Source organism: Ovis canadensis, chromosome 10 (assembly GCF_042477335.2).
Source record: "Ovis canadensis isolate MfBH-ARS-UI-01 breed Bighorn chromosome 10, ARS-UI_OviCan_v2, whole genome shotgun sequence".
Classification (NCBI taxonomy): Eukaryota; Metazoa; Chordata; class Mammalia; order Artiodactyla; family Bovidae; genus Ovis; species Ovis canadensis.
Window position 1 is genome coordinate 62062140 of NC_091254.1, and position 23298 is coordinate 62085437.

Consider the following 23298-nt stretch of genomic DNA (forward strand, 5'->3'; position numbering starts at 1 on the left):
GGATTCAAAACTTGACTAAAATTTACAAAATTCTTTTTTTTTAGCCATTCTCTTCTGAATTTAATTTTTTTCTTCATGATTATTGTGAATATCAAGTTATAATGATGGTTATAGAGACCCATAGGTGCAGAAATAGTATTGGATATAGATCTGACTTGTTAATGATTTTTGCAGTGATTTTGAAAGTTAATTTTTTTAATGGAAATCCTTAAATTGCTTTGTTTTTTGCTAGTTTGCTGGTTTCTTATAGTAGTAGAGGAGGAATGGGCATTTATATGACCTCTGGGGTGGTGTAATACAGCCAATTATCTGCAAAGTTAATAAGAAAATTGAAGGTCAAGCCAACAACCTTTCGAATGTTTTTCTACTTGCAGGAAATGGTTAGCTTATATTTGCTCTCACTGTCCTCTGAGTTGTGAGCAGTGTTCAAATATTGCTTTTATACACACACCCCTCATTTCAGTGGAATTGCTACTTTTCAGAATGGCACCCATTAATAGGACACAGTATAAGAGGGAATGTTTGTCCTGTTCTTTATCAAGACACAACAATATTGGAAAGATGGGTCAGTCACTTTTCATGTGCCCAGTGTTCAGCGCTTTCAGTATTCTTGCAACAGCTTGTATGAAAGAGGTGCTGTTATTGACCTCATTTTATAAGTGAGAAAACCTAGTTTTCAAAAGGCTAGAGCACCTGTCCAGAGTTACAGAAATAAGGTGTCAGAACCTGGCTTTAAAGCGAAGCATTTCTCAGTTCAGATTCTGTACTTCGTTCAGATTCATTTCAAAGTAAAGGTGGCGTGCAATAGCCAGTGGAGACCTGGGTTGTAGACCTTCTGTATTATAAACCGGAAGGAGTGATCTTGATCAACTTTTTCAGTGCCTTTTGGCCTCAGTTTTTTATTTCTAAAATCAAGGAGTTAAACAAGATGGTTGTATGTTAACATCCCTCCCAGTTCTGAAATTCTGTATCCAAGGTAACATCTTCATAGATACTAGGTTCCCTGCCCCCAGTTTTTAAATGTTGGACTTTTGAACAGGTGAATCAACCTTCTTATGTGATCTTATTTTTAAACATCATTTTATACTTAAAGTATCCTGTTTTAAAGTGACGTGAATCAGGAAAATGCTAGAAATACCACATATGGCCTCTTTGGTATGGTCATCAAGCCCATGATGACAGAGTGTTGTGGCTGATCAGGGGAGCTTTGCTATGCAAGATGGTGTTGGAAGACAGTTCAGTTCTCTGTGGGTCTCTCATTTCTATACGTCTCACGAAGGGTAGCACGGACAGGTTTTGTTCCAAACTATCTTTTCAAGGATGTTTGTATTGTGAACATCCTTGGAGAATAGAGATAGAGCATCCTTCTGGAGCAGAAGGTAGGTTTGTGTTGATATCTGATATAATAGTGGTACTGTTTCCCTCTGGAGCAGGTTGGGTTGCAGCTTATAAGAATGGGATTTCCTAAGCTCAGGGTTTCTTGGTGGGGACACGGACCCTCTGTGTGTGCTGTATCTGCCAGGACTGTTTCGTATCACTTAGGATTGATGGTCAAAGAGAACTGATACGAACATGAAGCTCATGCTGCCTGCTATGGTGAGAATAGTGAAGTCCTTTGTCTTTGACCCGAAGCCTTATGTCTTCAGCCAGTGTCCATGGAACGTTGACATGCTAACTTGTCAGACCCTTCATAGTTCTTGACATATAGTAGCTATTAGCCGCATGTGGCTATTTAAATTTGAATGAACTAAAATTTGAAGTTTGGTTTCCTGGTCATACATTCACATTTCAGGTGCCCAGTAGCCACACCTAGTGGCGACCGTGTTGGCCCCAGATACAGAACTTTTCCATCATTCCAGAAAAAGCTCTCCTGGAAAATGTGATCTTAGAATAGAGGATGGCAACCTCTGTCTGTAAAGGATCAATTGTTAAATATTCTAGGCTTTGCAGACCATACTGTTTCTACTGCAACCACTCAGTTCTACTGTACCATGAAAGGAACACTGATGATACATAATGAATGAGTGTGGATGTGTTCCAGTAAAACTTTATTTACAAAAAAAGGCAACAAGACAGATTTGGCCCATGGGCAATCATTTGCTGACCCTTTGTCTAGAGTAATACTGTCTGAGTTTGAGCTGTGCTGTATAGCAGTATAGTTTAGTAGCTGTGTGACTTTACGTGAGTTACTTAGCTGTTCTGTGCCTCACTCTCCTTACCTATGAAATGATGGTTGTTGGGAAGATTAAATGAGATGATACCTCCAAGACCACATACTTAGCACGTGGTTAGTGCTCAGTGTTATTTACCTAAAGAATAATAAAGGAAATTGTGAGTCACGGGGGAAAATGATTCTGTTTGTACATGTGGACTTTATGCTGTCAACTTTTACTATTACTAATATTTATGTAGCAGGGTGCTTCAAGGAGTGTACTTGTTGTTTTATTTATGGACTTAAATGAGAATTTCTTAGAAAAGTATACACAGGCTGAGAATTTCTGAGCTAAAGACAGTGTGTTTATCTGATTTGATTGTGCAGAGCTAGAGTGCTCTCCAGAATGACCACACACCCTGCATGCCCACCCGCAGTGTTTAGGACTCCTGTGTCTCTACATCCCTGCCAACACTTGGCTTTCAGATTTGTGCCGTTCTAATGTGTTGGGGCTTCCCTGGTGGCTCAGTGGTAAAGAATCCACCTGCCAGTGCATGAGACCCAGGAGATGTGTTTGATCCCTGGGTTGCTGGAAAAGGAAATGACAACCCACTCCAGGATTCTTGCCTGAAAATCACATGGACAGAGGAGCTTGGCAGGCTACAGTCTACGGTATAACAGAAGAGACATGACTTAACAACAACAGCAGTGGTTTGTTTGACATTCTAAATGATTGTTTTAATTTTCATTTCTCATATGCTCACAGCTTTTTAATTTCCTTTTGTAAAATCCCTATTTATAAATCATTCTTATTGGAGTTGTCTTTTTCTTTTTCCATTTAATTGCTAAGATTCTTTGTGTAGTTACATTAGTAGTTACATTAGTTCTAAACATTTCACATGTCATCTCCTTTCACATGTGTTACTTTTGTTTTGATGTCTTTGGTCGTGTAGGAATTCTTATTTTGTTGTAATCAAATCTATGTATGTTTCCTCGTTTGATTGTGGTGTTAAAGTTATGGAGTCCTTTTAGAGGAAACAACTGAGGAGACAATTGCTATACAGTTGAACAGTGTTGTGATAATGCCACAGTCAGGGAATTGGGAAGAAGAGTCAGGAAAGAGTTTTAGAAATACTTAGAGTCAAGAAGGAGAAGGCAGTGGAACCCCACTCCAGTACTCTTGCCTGGAAAATCCCATGGACGGAGGAGCCTGGAAGGCTGCAGTCCATGGGGTCGCAAAGAGTGGGACACGACTGAGTGACTTCCCTTTCACTTTTCACTTTCATGCATTGGAGAAGGAAATGGCAACCCACTCCAGTGTTCTTGGCCTGGAGAATCCCAGGGACGGGGGAGCCTGGTAGGCTGCTGTCTATGGGGTCACACAGAGTTGGACACGACTGAAGTGACTTAGCAGCAGCAGCAGAGTCAAGAAAGAGAGCCTATTTGTTTTTTATGTTACTCAAATGTTTGGTTGAAGGAAAACTGCTAGGTTTGGAAGAGCTTTATATACACTATTAAGATGTTTGGTGAAAAAGTATGAAAGTGTTAGTCACTCAGTTGTGTCCGACTCTTCTCTGAGAGCTGTGGATGGTAGCCTGCCAAGCTCCTTTGTCCATGGGATTTTCTAGGCAAGAATGCTGGAATAGGTAGCCATTCCCTTTTCAAAGAGAAGGTCTCCAGGAGACCTTCCCAATCCAAGGACTGAACCTGGGTCTTCCACATTGCAGGCAGTTTCTTTACCCTCTGAGCTACCAGGGAAGCTCCTTAAGGTGTTTGAACTCTAGCCTAAGGACCAAGGATGTTATAGGGTTTTTGCAGCAAAGCACCTTTATTACATTTGCCTTATAGAAGGTCACGCTGCCTACAGCAAAGAACGCATTTGAATTTAGAATTTTATTTATCTTTTACCATTCTGATAGTAGACATTTAATGAGAGATTTTAAATTATCCACCCACTCACTCATTCACCCATTTATTTACTACCTGGTGATTTTTTCAATTTAAGAAGCTTAATACTAGTCATTACCTTATATATTTAGAAAAAAAATTATGTGTAGCCATATCTTTGACTCCTGTCTTGAGGGGAGGAAAAAGACTGAGTGCAGTTTTACTGATCAAATTGCAGTTTCTGTCAAAATGGCCTGGCATTTTAATTCCAATAATTTATACCCATTAAAAAATAGTTATTAATGGCAGCTCTGGGTCTTTGTTGCTGTGCATGGACTTTCTCTGGTTGCAGGAAGCAGGGGTTATTCTCTAGTTGCTATGTGAGGGCTTCTCATTGTGGTGGCTTCTCTAAGCGCAGGCTCTAGGGCTTGTAGGCTCAAGTGGTTGTGGCTCACAGGCTCTGGAGCACAGGCTCATTAGTTGTGCTGCACAGGCTTAGTTGCCCCACAGTTTGTGGAATCATCCTGGACCGGAAGTTGAACTGGTATTCCCTACCTTGGCAAGCAGATTCTTAATCACTGGCTCACCAGGGATGTCCTGTCCATACCTATTGTGAAAAAGCATCTAGCCACTGAGGATCTGCTTGAGGACATTGACATTAGCTAACATGTGTCCCTAGCGTTTTAAGGTTGACATAGAGACCAACCCTGCTCCCCTTAAAAAGGATCTTTTGATGCTTCCTTACTTGCTATGGTGATCTTTGAGTTTTAGCCTTGTGGGGATTCCCTGGTGGGTCAAATGGTAAAGAATCTGCCTGCAGTGCAGGAGACCTGGGTTCAGTCCCTGGGCTGGAAAGATCCCCTGGAGAATGGAATTGCAAACAACTCTAGTATTCTTATCCTCAGTTCAGTTCAGTTGCTCAGTCATGTCCTACTCTTTGCGACCCCATGGACTGCAGCACGCCAGGCCTCCCTGTCCATCACCAACTCCCGAAGTCCACCCAAACCCATGTCCATTGAATCAGTGATGCCATCCAACCATCTCATCCTCTTTCGTCCCCTTTTCCTCCTCCCCTTAATCTTCCCCAGCATCAGGGTCTTTTCAAATGAGTCAGCTCTTGGCATCAGGTGGCCAAAGTATTGGAATTTCAGCTTCAGCATCGGTCCTTTCAATGAACACCGGGACTGATCTCTAGGATGGACTGGTCGGATCTCCTTGCAGTCCAAGGAACTCTCAAGAGTCTTCTCCAACACCACAGTTCAAAAGCATCAATTCTTTGGTGCTCAGCTTTCTTTATAGTCCAACTCTCACATCCATACATGACCATTGGAAAAACCATGGCCTTGACTAGATGGACCTTGGTTGACAAAGTAATGTCTCTGCTTTTTAATATGCTGTCTAGGTTGGTCATAACTTTCCTTCCAAGGAATAAGTGTCTTTTAATTTCATGGCTGCAGTCACCATCTGCATTGATTTTGGAGCCCAGAAAAATGAAGTCAGCCACTGTTTCCACTGTTTCCCCATCTATTTGCCATGAAGTGATGGGACCAGATGCCATGATCTTAGTTTTCTGAATGTTGAGCTTTAAGCCAACTTTTTCAGTCTCCTCTTTCACTTTCATCAAGATGCTCTTTAGTTCTTCACTTTCTGCCATTAGGGTGGTGTCATCTGCATATCTGAAGTTATTGATATTTCTCCCGGCAGTTTTGATTCCAGCTTGTGCTTCTTCCAGCCCAGCGTTTGTCATGATGTACTCTGCATATAAGTTAAATAAGCAGGGTGACAATATACAGCCTTGACGCACTCCTTTTCCTATTTGGGACCAGTCTGTTGTTCCATGTCCAGTTCTAACTGTTGCTTCCTGACCTGCATACAGGTTTCTCAAGAGGCAGGTCAGGTAGTCTGGTATTCCCATCTTTTTCAGAATTTTCCATAGTTTATTGTGATCCACACAGTCAAAGGCTTTGGCATAGCCAATAAAGGAGAAATAGATGTTTTTCTGGAACTCTCTTGCTCTTTTGATGATCCAGCGGATGTTGGCAATTTGATCTCTGGTCTCTGCCTTTTCTAAAACCAGCTTGAACATTGGAAGTTCATGGTTCACATATTGCTGAAGCCTGGCTTGGAGAATTTTAAGCATTACTTTGCTAGCGTGTGAGATGAGTGAAATTGTGCAGTAGTTTGAGCATTCTTTGGCATTGCCTTTCTTTGGGATTGGAATGAAAACTGACCTTTTCCAGTCCTAGTGCTCCAGTTTTAATGTTCTTATCCTAGCGCTTCCACAAATTGGAAAATAAATAAATTTAACAGAAGCTTGTCAAATTTTATATTTACATATGCAAGCATTTGTTTTTTAAATGTAAAATAAAAGCTCCCACACTTTATTTTTTTGATATGGAAAAAGTAACCCTATAGTAAATGAATAGAAAATTTAAGATTTTTCACTTAGAATGTTTTATAGGTATCAACACAAATAATGAATCTCCGGTTGGAAGAAAGCTGACCATCCATTCTGAAAAAAGCAATGGTGAGTATGGTATAAACTAGAAAAGAAATATGTTCTATACTAATGCAACATTTAATATTAAATTCAGTTCATGTGATAATATTTCACTCTGGAATTGAAATTGTTTGCTTTTTATAATTGAGCTTTATGAAAACTGACCTTGTGAAAGTGAAAGTGAGATTGTTCAGTTGTGTGCAGCTCTTTGCGACCCCAGGGACTGTAGCCTATCAGGCTCCTCTGTCCATGGGATTTTCCAGGCAGAGTGCTGAAGTGGATTGCCATTTCCTTCTCCAGGGGATCTTCCCGACCCAGGAATTGAACCCAGGTCTCCCGCATTGCAGGCAGACGCTTTACCATCTGAGCCACCAGGGAATATTAATAGATCTATCTGGCCATGTTTGAGAAATGGCAATAGTGTGTTATGTTGTGGTGCAAAGCCTGTGGATTGATTTTTGGTTTTGGAAGGCATTCTTGTGAAACTTTGTTAATATTGGGAAATCTGTCCCCAGATTTAAGCCGGCTGCTTTTTTAATTCATGTGCCAGCAGCACAACCAGGACTTAACTTTTAGCATTTATGGGTTTACATCAATGTTAGAAAGTGAGGGAACCTGTCTATGGGAAGATGGTGTGGAATGGGATGCATAAAGGAAATGACCAAGTTTGGCTGGAGCGTCATGGGGAGACAGTTGATTGGGAAACCCGTACTGAGCTGCATGTTAGATGCTTGCCTTGATTTAACTGTGTTTGTATTTATTTATCTGCTTGCTTCCAGCTGCTTGCCAGACATTGCTGTCTCTTCCTGTGGATTTTAATTTAGAAAAGATATTAGGTAAGTATTGTATTTGTTTAAACCTTTAATAACTTAAATAAAAGATTTTGTTTTAATGCTTCTTTGTAAATGGGGATCTGTGGCAATACCTCTTTTTAAAGAGGTGAGGAAGCCATCCTGGAATTTCTAATTTTTCTTTAACAAGGCCTGAATTAGCCTTTTTGTCATAATGAACTTAACTATATACATAAACTATTCACAGACACATCTTAGTGATATTACCCATACTAATAAGGAAACACTCAAAAAAGGATTTCAAACAGCATCTATGCAGTTAAACTTTTACCCTCTTTTTGAAAAAAAATTCAAACCTAATACAAACTTTTTTTTTTAATCAGACAATTAAAATATAACTGCTCTTCTGAATGACTAGCTCTGCCTTTTATTCCATTAATATTAAATGTAGGTGACTATTTTAGAGCTGATGAATTTGCAGATCAGTCTCCTGGAAACCTCAGTTCTTCATCCCTCAGAAGAAAGCTCTTTTTAGATGGCAACGGAAGTATCTCTGACTCCTTACCTCCAGCTTCTCCCAGAAGTCCTCGTAGTGGTGCCCAGACGTCACTTGAGGTTTTTTATTCAATAGAATTATCTCCTGTGCAGTGTAGGAGCCCTGTGCAGACCCCGAGTTCGGTAAGAAGTGGATTAACAGTGACTGGTTGGTTGGCTGTAGGCATCTTGGACCTAGAAGTTCCTGTTGCTCTCAAGAGGAATGATTCATTGTCTGTTGGGTTTTATATTTCATGTGGGTTAGCCCAGTTCACATTTTGTCATTAGGTATAGAATGGTTTTGGTCACACTCCAACTGTGTATTTAGAGGTAAATGAGTCTCAAGAAATTTCAGTATAAGATATTTACTGAATTATGGAAGATTTTCAGCATAACACACCTAGTTTGGTAGTAGTGGAGTAACTTAATTTTTTTCATAAACTGCTACTTAGTATAATGGTTTGTGTAAATATGGTGTATTTTTATCTGTCTAGTATATTATGTTTCAAAATTTTGGAAGTCTTCTTAACTATCCTCACAAGATGCCTTGCCTTTTGGTGTCTTTCTTTTTTTTTTTTTTACCTTTTTTCTTCTTATTAAAGTATAGTTGACTTACATTGTTGTGTTAGTTTCAAGTGTACAGCAAAGTGATTCAGTTATACATACATATGTATCTATTTTTTTCAGATTCTTTTCCCATGTAAGTTATTACGAAATATCGAGTATAGTTCCCTGTGCTGTACAGTAGGTCCTTGTTGATTGACTATTTTATATATAGTAGTGTGTGTGTGTTTATCCCAAGCTCCTTGTTTATCCCTCCCCACCTTCCCCTTTGGTAACCATAAGCTTATTTTCTGTGTCTATGGGTCTGCCTTTTGGTGTCTTGCCTTTTGCCACAAAGCAAAGGTGGCATCTTGCTCTCTGAGGGCTAACCAAATTATACAACTCAGCTTATAAATGTGTTTTGAAAATAAAGACAAGTAGCACCTGGTGTAACAAAGCTAAGGAGGAGATCCCTATAATTTTGTTTATTTAATTTTATCACAGGGGCAGTTCTCTTCTAGCCCTATTCAGGATAGTGCAAAAAGATACAGTTTGGGAAGCATCACCAATCCTTCACCATTTTCTTCACCCACTTTCTCACCAGTTGCGTTTCAAATAGGAAAGACACCACTCTCAGGTATGTCTTATAATAAAATGCCCAATTAAAATTTTTATATTATCAGTGTTTATTATTACAGAGGCTTATTTTAGCTTGTTCTAACTATAGAGCTCCAAATGACTAGTAACCCTTTTGAAATTTAGAAACCTGGGTTTTTTTTAACAAAAGGAATAATTTACTTTCAAAGACTGAAATTCTCCGCAAGGTTTTGCTCTCATGTCAGATACAGGTAATTTGACTAGCACTATTTATATCAAATATCTTACAAGCAGAATCAAAGAAAGATGGCAGTTGTAGAGATAAGTTGGTTTTGGAATGCCCTCCACTGTGTAATTCAGACTTTGGTAATCAGATATTCGGGCTTCTCAGGCAGTGCTGGTGGTAAAGATCCCATCTGTCAGTGCAGGAGACATAAGAGATTGAAGGACAGAGGAGCCTGACGGGCTACAGTCCATAGGGTCGCAAAGAGTTGGACACAACTCAAGTGACTTGGCACGCACGCACAGTCAGATATTTATATTTTGTGAAAGTGTATTTGTTTGCGTAACGTTTTTAGGTGAATATCGTATGGGGGGATTTACATATTTCTCCTTACACTATATCAGTTTCTTTTTTAAAAAATTACAGCACTTGTTGAAAATCATTCACAGTTTACAAAAATCTATTCATGATAAATACAGTTAGAAAACTGAAAGCTATTTTTGTTAGTCTTCTCCTTATATATGTACATGTGTATATGTGTATATATATCTCCACTTATATATGAACACACACACATAGTTCCATATCCTGCTTTCTTCACAAAGCATTTTATTATAAGTATTCATAAGTCATCCAAGTCATTTATTATTGTTTGAAACCATGATTTTGAATCACTGTATGATAGTCCATTTCATGGATGTACCTTTGTTTTTAATCATTGGTAAACATTTAGATTATTTCTAATTTTTCCTTATATATACATTGTATTGTATATATTTATTTCTTTAGGTTAAAATCTCAGAAGTAGAATTATTTGGTGAGCAAGGATGACTGTTTCTAAGCTCTTACGGAATTTTGTCAAATTTTCTTCCTAAGAAGTTGCACCAGTTAAAATTTTCATCTGTGGTGTGTGAGGAAGTTATTTTCCCCCATCTAGCAACATTGGTCTTCCCAGTGTTCTTTTTGATTTTTTTTATTGTTTGATTCTTTATGATGTTTGTTGATTTGGTGTGTTACAAAAAGGTCTCTTACTGTACTAATTTCTGCGTCTTTAATTTATCACAATGTAGAATTCTTTCCAAATGTTTACTGGTCATTTGTTTGGGAAGGTGAAGGAATTATTAGTTCAGACATCAGAATTTTTGTTCAACAAATGGCCACTCATTGCTTTAATTTCCCTACTCTTTATTATTTGTGTGGCCAAACACTTCATGAGTTCATTTACCAATGGGAGGATTGTTTATGTGCTTTGCCCATTTTTTACACTTTTGTTTTTATTAAGCTAATGAAGTGTTGTAAAAAACTATTAACTTGTAAGACATTTTTATAATTTCATTTACCATCGTTAAGCTCTTTATTTTTGCAGACATTGTTGTGCAGTCCTTTGTTTACCTTTTAATATTGCTTACAGCGCCCACCTGGGGCTTCCCAAGTGGTGCTAGTGGTAAAGAACCCATCTGCCAATGCAGGAGACATAAGAGACACAAGTTCAATCCCTGGGTTGGGAAGATCCCCTGGAGGAGGGCATGGCAACCCACTCCAGTATTCTTGCCTGGAGAATCCGCATGGACAGAGGAGCCTGGCGGGCTACCGTTGATAGAGTTGCACAGGGTCAACACAACTGAAGTGACTTAGCGCTCAAGCAATTTAGCACGCAAGCATGGCTGGTATTTTACCTAAGGACAGATTATTACATATTTCATTTACCAGGTTATTTTGCAGCTGTCAGCTGGCTTGTTCTATATCTTGGATTTGAACAGCATTGCTGTAACAATATGTTTGTCAGGAAATGATTTTCAGGGAATAAAATATTTTGTTTAACTACAAAAGGGAAAACACCAGAGTTTGAAGAGCCTCGCCCTGCCTATGGATACACATTTGTTTGTGCTGTTATTTTTGACACCAAAATTTCACTTTAGGAAATACCACCATTGTTAGAGACATCCGGTTTTGCTGTCCTGGACTGTGATGATGACCATTTAATAATGGCTTTTCCATTTCTCATGAGGTGATTTCTCCTTCCCCATCTATTTTTTTCCCCTCCCTATCTTTTAGAACGAAGGAAGTTTGCTTTTCATTCTCCTGATGCTTCATCTAGGACCAATTGTAATGGGATTACCAATCCATATATCAGAAGTCCTTACATAGATGGCTGCTCACCAATTAAAAACTGGTCTCCTATGAGACTGGAGATGTGCAGAGGAGGTGCCCAGTATCGGACCTCGCTGATTCGGGTCCCTTTTACTCTTGAGGCTCGTAGCGAAGATGAAGAAGACCAGGCAGCTGTTCCTTCCACAGACGCCTCCTCCCCAGCCACGGGCACGGCTGGCGCCCACCTGCCGCAGTTGGGCGGTGACGCGTCTCCGCGCGGCGCGCACTTGGTGGTGACCGCCATGTCTATTACCCAGAGCCAGTCCGGAGCTTCTGAGAAAGAACTGGAACTGCTGCAGGATGTGGAGAGTGAAAAGGAGAATAACACTGTGGATATGGTCGATCCCATCGAGATAGCCGATGAGACCACCTGGATTAAGGAGCCAGTTCATAATGGGAATTTACCCACGGCAGATTCCATGAGCGGGATCGCTTTCAGTATTGAAAGCTCTCACATGTGCTTGTCACCTCTCGCAGAAAGCAGTGTCCTTCCCTGTGAAAGCAGTAACATTCAGGTAAGGTGTTTGAATGTTCTGGAGTCCTTTCCTTGCTCCCTTGGTGTTCTCTAGCCTTTCCTTTATAAGATTATTGTAAGAAAGAAAATGGGTTTGGGACCTAGCCTTCCCGTGATTAAGACTCCTGGCTTCTACTGTAGGTGGCGTGGGTTTCATCCCTGGCCAGCAACTAAGATTGGACATTTCCTGGGTCATGGCCGAAAAGAGAGAGAGAGAGAGAGAGAGAGAAATAGGTTAAATGTGAAACCTACCGCATTATATATTGTTTTTTGAATCAGCACTAGATGATATCAAGAGGGTTGTTTTCTTTGGCCTGGTGATGCATATTTTATGATCATATTCACTGATAATTCTTTGGAGTACGAAAAAAGCGGAAAGCTGCTAGAGTCTGGCAACTTCTCAGGGTTCACCTTTCTTTCCTGTGGAGCTAGTTCCAAAGGAATTCAGTTTGTGGTGTAGCTTTGTATGCTAAAAATACAATAGTTTTGGTTTTTCTTTTATATGATTTAGGGAGAAGACATAGTTGAGAATAATTTTATGTGTTTTTTTTGTACTTTTAAAAAACGTGATTCATAACCGCCATTTTTCATTTAATCATACATTTCCAATTTTGTAGTATCAAATATCAAGAAGGCTTGATCATTTGACAAATACAGTTCACAGTTAGCAGCTTCCTTTCAGAAAGACATTTGTTTCATTAATTGCCATATTCTTTGAGTTGGGAGTTTTGAAAGAACTTTAAAATAGTCAGAAAGGCAATTCTACCTCCCATTTCATAGTAACAATGTCTGACACTTCTGTAGCTCTTAAAATATACCAGGCATTATTTCAAGTACTTTACATGTGTTACTTTGTTTAATCTTCATAATAATCCTATGAAATAGATGAACTATTGTCCCCATTTTACAGATGAGGAAACTGAGGGTCAGAGAGGATCAGTAAATTGCCTTTGTAATTATTAGTAAGTGGTCAAGCCAAGATTCAAATCCTGGCAGTCTGGCTTTAAAGTCCATATTCTTTAAGTTAATACTGGTCCGTAGTAATAATTAATACACAGTCTTCCACTGTGCCAGACACTCTTCCAAACTCTTTATACTAATCCATCTAATCCTCACAACTCTATAATGTTATAGTGCTGTCAGTTTTGACATGATAAAGTTTAAAACTCATGGAGAGATTTTTAAATGACTCCAAATTACATATACTCCTTTGCTCATATTTTATGCCTCTATTGTCTATCGTAACTTCTAGGATCATTGCTCAGAAAATACACTAGAATCACCTTTACATATTCCAGCCTCTAAATTTGGTTCCTAAATAAAGAAGCACATCAGGTCAAACTTAGTCTTAAAAGTATCATTAACTTTTTTGCTCTCTTTTTTTCTTCCTTTCTTTCAGAATTCTTATAGAAGCACTAGAAAATACTTCCATAGACATACAAATTAATCACCCAGTCCAACCACCCATTGGGAGCCTGTCTTACTGCTAAATTGCCATCCACTCTCTCCCTGAGTACCTGCAGGGATGTCCCAGCCTATCTTAGAGAACTTCTCTCCCCATTTACAAGTCTCCTTCACATAGTTCTTTCTGTCTGTCGTATCTACCTGTCAGTTTCAGTTTTACCTTTTGGGCTTTATCTGTTAGCAGAAAATTTTGTAGTTTAAAAATATTTTCATACATTCTTTACTTCCAACCACAGAGGTAGCTCCTGATATTCAGAAATGGTCACCTTTCTCAGGGCCTTTTGACTTGCTTTATTGTGACAAGTTGGCCTCCAGGCATGGTACCCAGCTGTATTCCTGGAGTATCCCTTCATCCTGAGAATTTCCTCAACCTCTCCCATGTTCTGTGCCCCATTCTCTTTCCAGGCTTGCTTCTCGCTTGACTGGAACACATTTTCCAGTAGCTTTCTGGGGAAAAGTCCATTTTTCAAGATAACACACTTTTGCTGGATTTATCTTTATTCTGTCACATTTGAGAATTTGGAAATAATTGCCCTTCAGACTTTGACGGCGTTGTTTCATTGATTCTATTCTCAATGTTGCTGGTGAAAGATCTGAAACCATTTGAGTGCTTCACCGTTTTGCACTGGTCTCATTTTACCCCTTTCTGGAGTAAAGGGTCCTGAAATTGCAGTGATTCTTTGGTGTGGGTTCCTTTTCATCAGTTGCACTTGGCACTCAGTTCCTTATGATTTGTAAACTCTTGCCCTTCACTTCTTGGATCTTTTCTTGAATATTATCCTCAATTTCCACTGTTCTCTTCAGAAGTCCTTTTGATTCTCTAATTTAAACAAATCTTTTCACTGTTCTCTTCAGAAGTCCTTTTGATTCTCTAAACAAATCTTTTCACTGTTTTTTGTTTTTAACTCCCTTTTGTTCTAATTTTGGGGAAATTTGCTCAACTTTATATAATAACCCTTCTATTGAGTTTTTATTTCTGTATCTTGAATTTCTAAGCTTTTTTTTTTTGTTATTGTTGCTTGTTTAGTCCTTGGCATTAATTCAGAAATCTGTAGCGTGGCTGGCAAAGCATTGCGTGGTCTGGCCTTGGCTTTACTCTCCAGCTTTATTTTGTTTCTCTTCCTTCTCTGTTTCAGTCACATTGGCTTTCCAGAGTTTGAAATACTGTGTTGCCTCCCCTGAGGGCTGTGGGGAGTGGTGAGGTGACCTCTGTTGTCTAGTTGGCACACAGTATGCACTGACATTAGTAGTGGCTTAGATGGGAGCTGGCGAGGGGCAGGGGAGGGGGTCAGCCACCATGTTACCTACATTTTTCTTAAGATGATGATAGAATGGACTTTCTAGGCTATTCTGATGTTGGTGATTGGGGCAAATGTAGTTTTCTCTTAGCTGATCATAGTTGGCATATCGGGGTTAAGTGCAAGATGACTGCCTTGTGGGTTGTGTTGTTTGGCGCTCAGCACTGTGCGGTTAAGTGCAGTCTGTGCAGTGATTGGACAGAGGCAGGGGGCCCTCAACTCTTCCTGACCTCATCCCAACACTGTGAAAGTTATCTTTCCCGAGCCTCAGTCTCCTTATCTGTGCAGTTAATAGGGTATTGCAAGGAGAAAATGAGAATGATATTACACTGAGTACCATATGGGATCTGGTACTTTTTTAGGCCTTCACAAAATACTTGTCCTGTTTGTACCAAAATTGAAGTTTGCTAGAGTCCCTTTTTTTCTTTTGCTCTTTTGGGCTGTAAGAGTGTGTTGTAGACTGCTACAGTTTTAATTAAAATGAAAACTTGAGCTAACATCTAGAACTATTATATAAACATGGTATTATTATGAAGGTAAGATTTTTTATTTCAACAATAGGTTAGAGTATAGAACATCTTTTAAAAATGTGTGTTGTTTTGAATCCTCATAAGGTAGCATGCCTTTTTTAGGTAAATTTTATTTAGAGATGCAAGTAAGCTTTTAGAGACAAGCTTAGTAAATAAATTGCAAGAAGTTGATTGTAATTTTTATTTTCATCCACCGGATGTGAGCACAAAGTAACAGAAAAGTATGTTCTTGGCACCTTGTTCACTGATTTTAAAGAAAATTACAAGATGTATTTTATTAGAAGGAATTGTAGTAACTACTTTGAAGAACAGTTCTATGTAGAACTACCTTTTATGTTTATATATTGCTTTTAAAATTCAATATAATCAATATTAAATATTACTTGTAGTGTTCAGTTGTGAATGATATATATAAAGTGATTTAATTTTTTTAAATGGTCTTTACATTCAATTATATAAGCCATATCATATATATATATATTTAACATTTTATATAAATATTCTAAAATAAATTTACTTAAACATAAAAGTTTCTGAAAATACATTTTGTGGTTAAGTGAATTAGTTTGTGGTGTTACCTGTGGTGGTTTTTGTCTCTCCTCATTCCTGGCAGATGGATAGTGGCTATAATACACAGAATTGTGGGAGCAATATTATGGATACCGTTGGAGCAGAAAGTTACTGCAAAGAAAGTGATGCACAAACCTTGGAAGTCGAGAATAAATCTCGAGTTTTTAATACAAAGGTATGGAAAAAACATAGAGCAAGTTTGAAATGGTTGTAGTATTTTACTAAATGTGACTATTGTCAGCCTGTTTCTTTTCCCCATTTTGCTTAAAACTCCACTATCATCTTTATGCCTCATCCTGTCTTCATTTAACAGCAGGAGAAAGTGCTTCAGACCACTTCATTTTCCTAACTCTTCTGCTATGAGGGAGCATAAGAGCTTGGGGTTGGCGGGGTGGGGGAGCTAATGCTACTTTGGAAATGGGGCTGAAATCAGTTCCTTTAAGCTACAGGGCAACAGGAGGAGAGGGTGTCAAATAGGAGGGAGGTAGACCTTTTTGCCTAATATTGTCTCAAAGCTAAATATAAAGAGTTTTGATTATTAGAGAGGGAAATAGTACAACTGAGAGATAACACATCAATTAAGAACAGGCAAAGGTAAGGACTCTTAAAATCCGAGCCTTCAGAGGTAAGATATATGTATCTAAAAAGCTGAGTATTTTTGGAAAAGTACACTGGTTGACATGGACATTCACTGAACCTCCAGAGAGGACAGCTATGACTATATACTAGGAGACCCTCCGTATTATCTGCCAGTTCCACATCCATTAATGCAGCCAACCTCAGATCAAAAGTATTCAAGGGAAAAAAATTCCAGAAAGTTCCAAAAGCAAAACTTGAATTTGCCATGTGCCAACTATTTACATGGAACTTATATTGTATTTGCCACTATTTACATAGTATTTATACTGTATTAGGTATTATAAGTAGATTAGAGATGATTTAAAATATATGAGAGGATGTTTGTATGTAAATATCAGTGCTATGCCATTTCATATAAGGAACTTGACTATCCACAGATTGTGGTATCCTTGGGGGGTGGGGGTCCTAGAACCAATTCCCTATCAATACTGAGGGACAACTGTATTCATATTTGAAGAATTCCATTATAACTTTATAATATAACTTCTCACTAATCAGGAGAATCTGATTTTTGTGTGCCAGTTTAATATGCAGGCTACACTATTTTACCTTTCCTCCATTTTGTCATGAGGGGTGGGATACTAGTTGTCCACTTAAAAGCAAACAAGCATTAAGATACAGGAAGTACTTTTATGATACAGAACACTGATTTGTAACAAAATATGTCTTCACTGTCCCTCTAGAGTGCATAAGGAAATTTGCATCTAGGTTTTAAAGACAGTTCACATAATAATTGTATCCTTAAATGGTACTGTTTAAACTGAAAATAAGGTATTTCTTTTTTCACAGCAAGACCACTCAATGCAAAGGTGTTGGTTGAAAACTTCAAACCTGCCTCAATGCAGCAGTCCTTAGGATACCTCTCTCAGAACCAAAGACTATCACTGGACAGCTCCTCGTATTTTTTATGCATGGGATCAATAATGTGATCATGATTGGGGAAAAACTGCTTCAACTAACATGCTGAGCTTTTTTCTTTCCCTCCTTAATGTGAAAAATCAAGGGCTTAATTCAGTGACACAGAGACAACAGAAAAGCTCCTGGAACTTTCAACAAGTTACTTCAGTACAGGTTCATTTTATTATCAATAAATATTTTTATATTGACATGGAGTGATGTGTTTAATGAAAACTTGAGTGATACCTTTGCTTCAGTCCTACAGGGTCAATGAACTGCTTCTTAGTGAGCCTTACTGACAGTACTAATTTAGCATTAGTCTGGGAAGATGAGGAACTGTGAAGGTGCTACGTTTTATTTTACATAAAAGTATGTGAATATACAGATGAATTCAAATTTGTAACCTTTGTGAAAGGAGTAAATATTAAGAAGGGAACTTACGAACTTTGTATTCAGGTTCAGAGTAGAATGGGTATATAATTTTAGGGGGAAATATTCTTTACTTTTGGAGAATGTATACTCAGATTTTACAAATCACCTTTTAAAAAATGTCTCATTTAAGGAATAATAATTCACATGCAGCCCTAGGAAATAAAGACATCCTCTCATCGTGTCACATGCTCCCTTCCTTTTGTGCACCTTGTGAAGTTCCTGCCAGCCTGCAAGGCTTATTTCTTGCTGTGTACCTGCCTTATCCTCCCCTCAGTACACTAACCATTAAAGCCACCAGCCACTAGTTCCACTGCTGATTAGTGCGTTAGGAAGCCGAGTCCTCAGTCACAGGATTTCATGTGTGTTGCTCAGTCCTGTCTGACTCTTTGCAACCACACGGACTGTAGCCTGCCAGGCTCCCGTCAATGTGATTTCCCAGGCAAGAATACTGAAGTGGGCTGCCATTCCCTTCTCCAGGGGGTCATGGAAACTTAAAACAATCGTACATAAGAGGAATTCTAGAGCCCAGGAGTAGGACTTGGTTGTGCTTTTTTTAATAGCACAAGGCAAGAAAAAATGTAGTTGTGATTATAACTTGAATTCAAGTCCCTCCTTGTCACTTATTACCCGAAATAGGTCATAAAACTCTATCAACCTCTCACCTGTTTGTTACATGGGGATAATAGTCTTTATCCAACAGGGCCTCTTAAATGAAATATTTATGTTGTTACCATAAGAAATGGCATTTGAAGCATCTTAGATTATCAAGGAAAAGGCTTCAAGGGTGAAAATAAGGTTTCTGGTCATTTTGAGCTACTCAGTAGGGACTAGAGCCTGAATTAGGCCTTCCATATAAAAGAGGCACAAGAGAAGAAATCTGGAAAGAGATATATGAGGTCAGTGTAGCCTTGTCTTAACCTGAAACCTCCCTTTTCCTCAACTGTAGGGAGACCATTGCCCATGGGCAAAGAATCTTTGAACGGTTGGGCATGGAAATCAATTTTGTTAAACACATGAAAATTATGAAACTTAAATTTCCCCATGTGTAAATAAGGTTGGAAGGTAGCCATGCTCATTTGTTTACATCAACAGAAAGCAGCCCATGGCTGCTTTCTCTCTGCAAGAGCAGAAGGGTGGAGTGACACAAACCCCCTGGCTGGTGGAGGCTGACATGACTGGCCTCTATGGACAAGGCTTGCTGACTGGCAGGCACTCTGGGGCTTAGTTCACTCGTGGCTTTTCCTCTGACGGAAGCAAGTTCTGCCGCACTGTATGGATGTTTTCCTCAGTCCCAGGAAATGGGAACAACCATTTTATCAACTTATTGACCAGAGATATATTAATACATCTTTCGATACCTGCAATGTTTCAGTATTCACTTACATAACATACTGCTGGCCACAGGCGGTCGTTTCTGCAGAAATCCCTGGGTCAGTAATGTATTTCCAATTACTGAGTGCCTGGATGACAGTACATCTTGTAATTGCTCCCACTCACTACACCTGCTGGTGTGTGTGCTAGTTTCACTCAGTGCCCTCCAAGCTCCTTCAAGGCAGAGATCGTTTGCTTGACTGGTGACAAGCCTGGTACACTGTCAGTACTTCGGAAATTGAATGAGCAACGTAAAATGTTTTAGGGTATCCGCATCCCAAAATATTTCTGAAAATACTGACTTTATCATTAATAATCTTTGTGGTTGACAAAGCAGTTGTCACTGGCACACCAAACAGCAACACTTCAGTCAACACCTCATTCAACCCCTCCTTCCCTACATAATCTGATACATATACACGCAATTTAAAAGCCATTAATTACTCCCTTTTTATAAGTTAACATGCTGTGACATTTAAAGTGCCATCGCTAAGCTTTCTTTGAACCCTAATGTGTTATTTTCAGGGAGATATCTGAGCTGAAGGTCAAGGATGATGATCACACTTATCTGGTATTTAAAAAAATAACTATTTTCCCAGTCAGATCAAAATATTCTACTTCACCTTCCTTCAACAATTTCCCAAATAGTCACATCTGTTTACGGACCACTAATAAAATGCAGGTTTTTAATAGTAAAGGAATACAATGTAAGTTGTGGCCATGTGTGTACAAGTTTCTCAGTCATGTTCGACTCATTGTGACCCTTCCCCTCCACCCCCCGCCCCACTGACTGTAGCCCACCAGGCTCCTCTGTCCATGGGATTTTCCAGGCAAGAAAACTGGCGTGGGTTGCCATTTCCTCCTCCAGGGGATCTTTCCAACCTGGGGACTGAACCCACGTCTCTTGAGTCTCCTGCACTGGCAGGCAGATTCTTTACTACCATGCCACCTGGGGTGCCCTAAAATGAGATAAATTAAAGATGGCAGAGGAAATTAAATGCTGAATTCCCTGACAGCTCTTGACTTCATTGTCTTGAATTCTAAAAACTGCCATCCCATACAGTTACAGCTTTCAAGACTTAGATTGTTCCTTGCTTCTAAAAATGTTATATTTTCACCATAGGAAAATTAGTTTTTTTCTGTCAATAGTAGATAATCAAATTATGCAAAACTCATCTCCTCTTCAGTGAGCAGGTGAGTGCTCCCTTTCAGTGATCTTCACAGATCCCTCAGTTTCTGTCCTGTCACTATATAAGTGATGGTTATTCAATTGAGTTTTTCTGCATAAATAGTTCTTTAATCCTGGAAGGAAGCAGTATGATGGGACAGACACAGTCAACGGTTCAATAAAAATGCAAATTTTAAAAATTATTAAAATATACTTAGAAGTAACAAACTATATCACACACTTCTTAGGTTTACAAGTGTTCTCTCAAGATTCTTTTTTTAAAGGAAACCAATCCTTGAAGTTTTTTGTTGTTGCTGACTGTAGCTATTTTTGAAGCTTCTTCTTCTTTCTCTCTGGTTCATTAATGTCCATGTTTGAAGAATCAGCAGAAACGCTTATTCCTGGTATCTAAAGTAAAGCAAAATGGGAGAAACAGGTGAGTAAAAGCGTAACATCATGAAGAAACCTCAATCCAATCTTCCTCTTCTTCACTGACACTTTGAAGTTCAAAAAGATGGAGGGATGGTGGGGGGAAGGGGAAACAGTAGTTTTCCACACAATGTACCTATGTATGTATATCACACGCAAAGGAATAGTGGTTCAGGATATAACAGGAAGACATGATCTCAACAGACAGACGCCTGTCATTTGGAAAGGGTGTGTTTAGCCATAACATACTCAGTTTCTCTACTGAGAGCTACTGTCAGCATTAGAGGCCTCAGGTGTGTTGGGAGCAGAATCAAGGTTAAGGTCCAATGTCTTAGGGTGAGTCACACTTTAAACTGCTTTTCAAAAGTGCCAATTTCAAAACTGGTAAAAAGAACTAGGCGGATCTCAGGATTCCATTTGTGGAACCAAGGAACTCAGAAGTAGCCCAGATGCCTGAGTTCCTGCAGCCTATGGAAATCAGTGATAAAATAGGATTTCCTCTGTAGATACCTGTCCTGCACACTACTTTGAAGATTCTATAACTAAACAGAAGTAACCCAGGACTGTATCACTCTCTTTCACAAAACACGTACTGTTTATTCCACAACAACATGAACAGCATAAGTCTGGTCTTACCTGTGGTTCTACCAGGGACATTCGGATTTTCTGATGCTGAAGATTGGATGAGTCTAACATGATTTTCACTTTAACTTTATCAAATATATGAAATACTGTGTCTTCTATTTTAAGTGATGGTATCTAAACAAAACACATTTTACTATTTTTAATTGCTTTTTTCCACTTGAAGCTTGGTTCTCATTCTTTATAATTTATCTTCCAAATTAATTTAAACGTTTAAGTTTAAAAATAACCTCAATATTTAATAAGCACCTAGGTGTTCAACATAACCAAAACCACTAATCTAACACCCTCACATACAAATGACCTATTTATGTGCAAACTTCTCCCTTTCACTCTGTGGTACCAATATTTTATTCATTAATCACAGGTTTCTCAACCCTTTAACTAGCAAATTGTTGGTCTTGTACAGGAGCACACAGGTAATTGGGCAGAATTTGTTTTGTACTTCTACTAAGGTCAGGGAAATAGGGAGTGTGTCAGGTAAAACACACTGGGAACTGGATGATAAAATTCCCTTCTTGGAGCTGTCAACAGCCATTTATTCCTTGACTTTAATCCATCTGTTCACCAGGAACAAAGCATAATTCAAGTTTTCCTTAGAAGGGAAAACTTTACAGAGTAGAAAGAAATTAATAACTTTTGTATATGAGAACATATACTGAGGTGAGAAATTGTGAGTAAAACGCTAAGCTTAGTAGGCATAAAATTCTGTAGGGTACAAAAATAATTTTACCAGTTAGAGGTACCACTTGCAACCTACTGAAGACAAAGCGTTCCCAGTCCCACCAAAAGAAAAACCCCAAAATAAAACCATCAGAAATACTGTACCTCATCATCATATATAAGCCGTGGCTTTGGTTTGTCCTTTTCTTCAAAAAACACTGTACCTTCTAAACCATACTTTGGAATTAATACCACAATAGCATTCTTCCTTACAAATAGAATATAAGCTTCTTCACTTACTATTCCTTTGCTTTTGAAAAATAACTGTAAAAGAGCAGACAACCTTATTAAGAATTACCTTAAAGTATTTTGAAGTTAACAAAAAAAAATTATGCAATCAAATTAAAAGTGAACAAAACTTCATTTCTGCTAACATTAGTGACAGAAGGCAAATACCTGGGTATGAAAAGCCACAGAGGCACGCTGAGCGTACTGAGCCATTTTGTGCCGGAAATTGAGATTTTTACATAAATCTGCAAGCTTGTGTTTGTCGGTCAACTCTGGATAAGTACAGTCAGCTCCAATAGCCACAGCCAACAACCGATGAACAATGATGTCTGCGTATCTAGACACATGAAGAAAAAATAAGAATCATGCCATGTTAGCATTTAAATATCCTTTTACAATTTGAAATAAAGTATTTTCTCTCATTTGTTAAGGAGAAAATGTACCTTCGGATGGGTGAAGTAAAATGTGTGTATATTGGGGATGCTAAGCCATAGTGATGAAAATCATTGTCCATTCCAGAGCAGAAGTACACAGCTTGCATCATACAGCGAGTTGCTAATATTCTTAACAGGGTGTTTAGATATGGGAAAATAGGTGAATCCGCCTGGTCCAAAGAGTCAGCTAAAGCCTTGGCTGTATCAGTTTTAATTTCCAAATTCTGTGAATAAATAGAGAAAACTGTTAGTCCCTTGGTCGTGTCCAAGTCTTTGGGACCCCATGGACTGTAGCCTGCCAGGTTCCTCTGTCCATGGAATTCCCCAGCAAGAATACTGGAGTGGGTAGTCATTCCCTTCTCCACAGGATCTTTCTGACCCACGGATCAAACCTGGTCCTGCATTGCAGGCAGATTCTTTACCATATGAGTCACCAGAGAAGCCCAGAGAATATGGAAAAGGGATCAAATTAAACATTTAAAAATCATTACCAGCCATGTCTTCAAAATGTAACTGATCAGGCTAGAAAAGTATGGTGTCTTTTGACCAGGTAATAAGTGTTTATGCCTTTTAGCCTTACC

At 38.8% G+C, this 23298-nt stretch overlaps 2 protein-coding genes across 8 annotated transcripts in view; one reads left to right on the forward strand and one right to left on the reverse strand.

Annotated features, from left to right (window-relative positions):
• The window catches only part of BORA (BORA aurora kinase A activator), a 27392-nt gene extending 9891 nt beyond the window's left edge, over positions 1-17501 (forward strand). For all 3 annotated transcript variants that reach the window (XM_069602328.1, XM_069602326.1, XM_069602327.1), the window contains exons 6-12: positions 6501-6566; positions 7319-7375; positions 7782-8008; positions 8912-9044; positions 11283-11893; positions 15798-15929; positions 17183-17501. In XM_069602328.1, the coding sequence (XP_069458429.1) occupies positions 6501-6566; positions 7319-7375; positions 7782-8008; positions 8912-9044; positions 11283-11893; positions 15798-15929; positions 17183-17248 (1292 nt within the window). In that variant the 3' untranslated portion in view covers positions 17249-17501. The remainder of the gene's footprint in view (positions 1-6500; positions 6567-7318; positions 7376-7781; positions 8009-8911; positions 9045-11282; positions 11894-15797; positions 15930-17182) is intronic.
• DIS3 (DIS3 homolog, exosome endoribonuclease and 3'-5' exoribonuclease) overlaps positions 17451-23298 on the reverse strand; it is a 27375-nt gene continuing 21527 nt past the window's right edge. For 4 of the 5 annotated variants that reach the window (XM_069602317.1, XM_069602320.1, XM_069602318.1 and 1 more), the window contains 5 exons: positions 22727-22941; positions 22452-22620; positions 22161-22319; positions 21327-21449; positions 17451-20669 (listed from right to left, as the gene is read on the reverse strand). In XM_069602317.1, coding sequence (XP_069458418.1) covers positions 20586-20669; positions 21327-21449; positions 22161-22319; positions 22452-22620; positions 22727-22941 — 750 coding nt within the window. In that variant the 3' untranslated portion in view covers positions 17451-20585. The remainder of the gene's footprint in view (positions 20670-21326; positions 21450-22160; positions 22320-22451; positions 22621-22726; positions 22942-23298) is intronic. The other variant, XM_069602322.1, reaches the window with a different exon arrangement.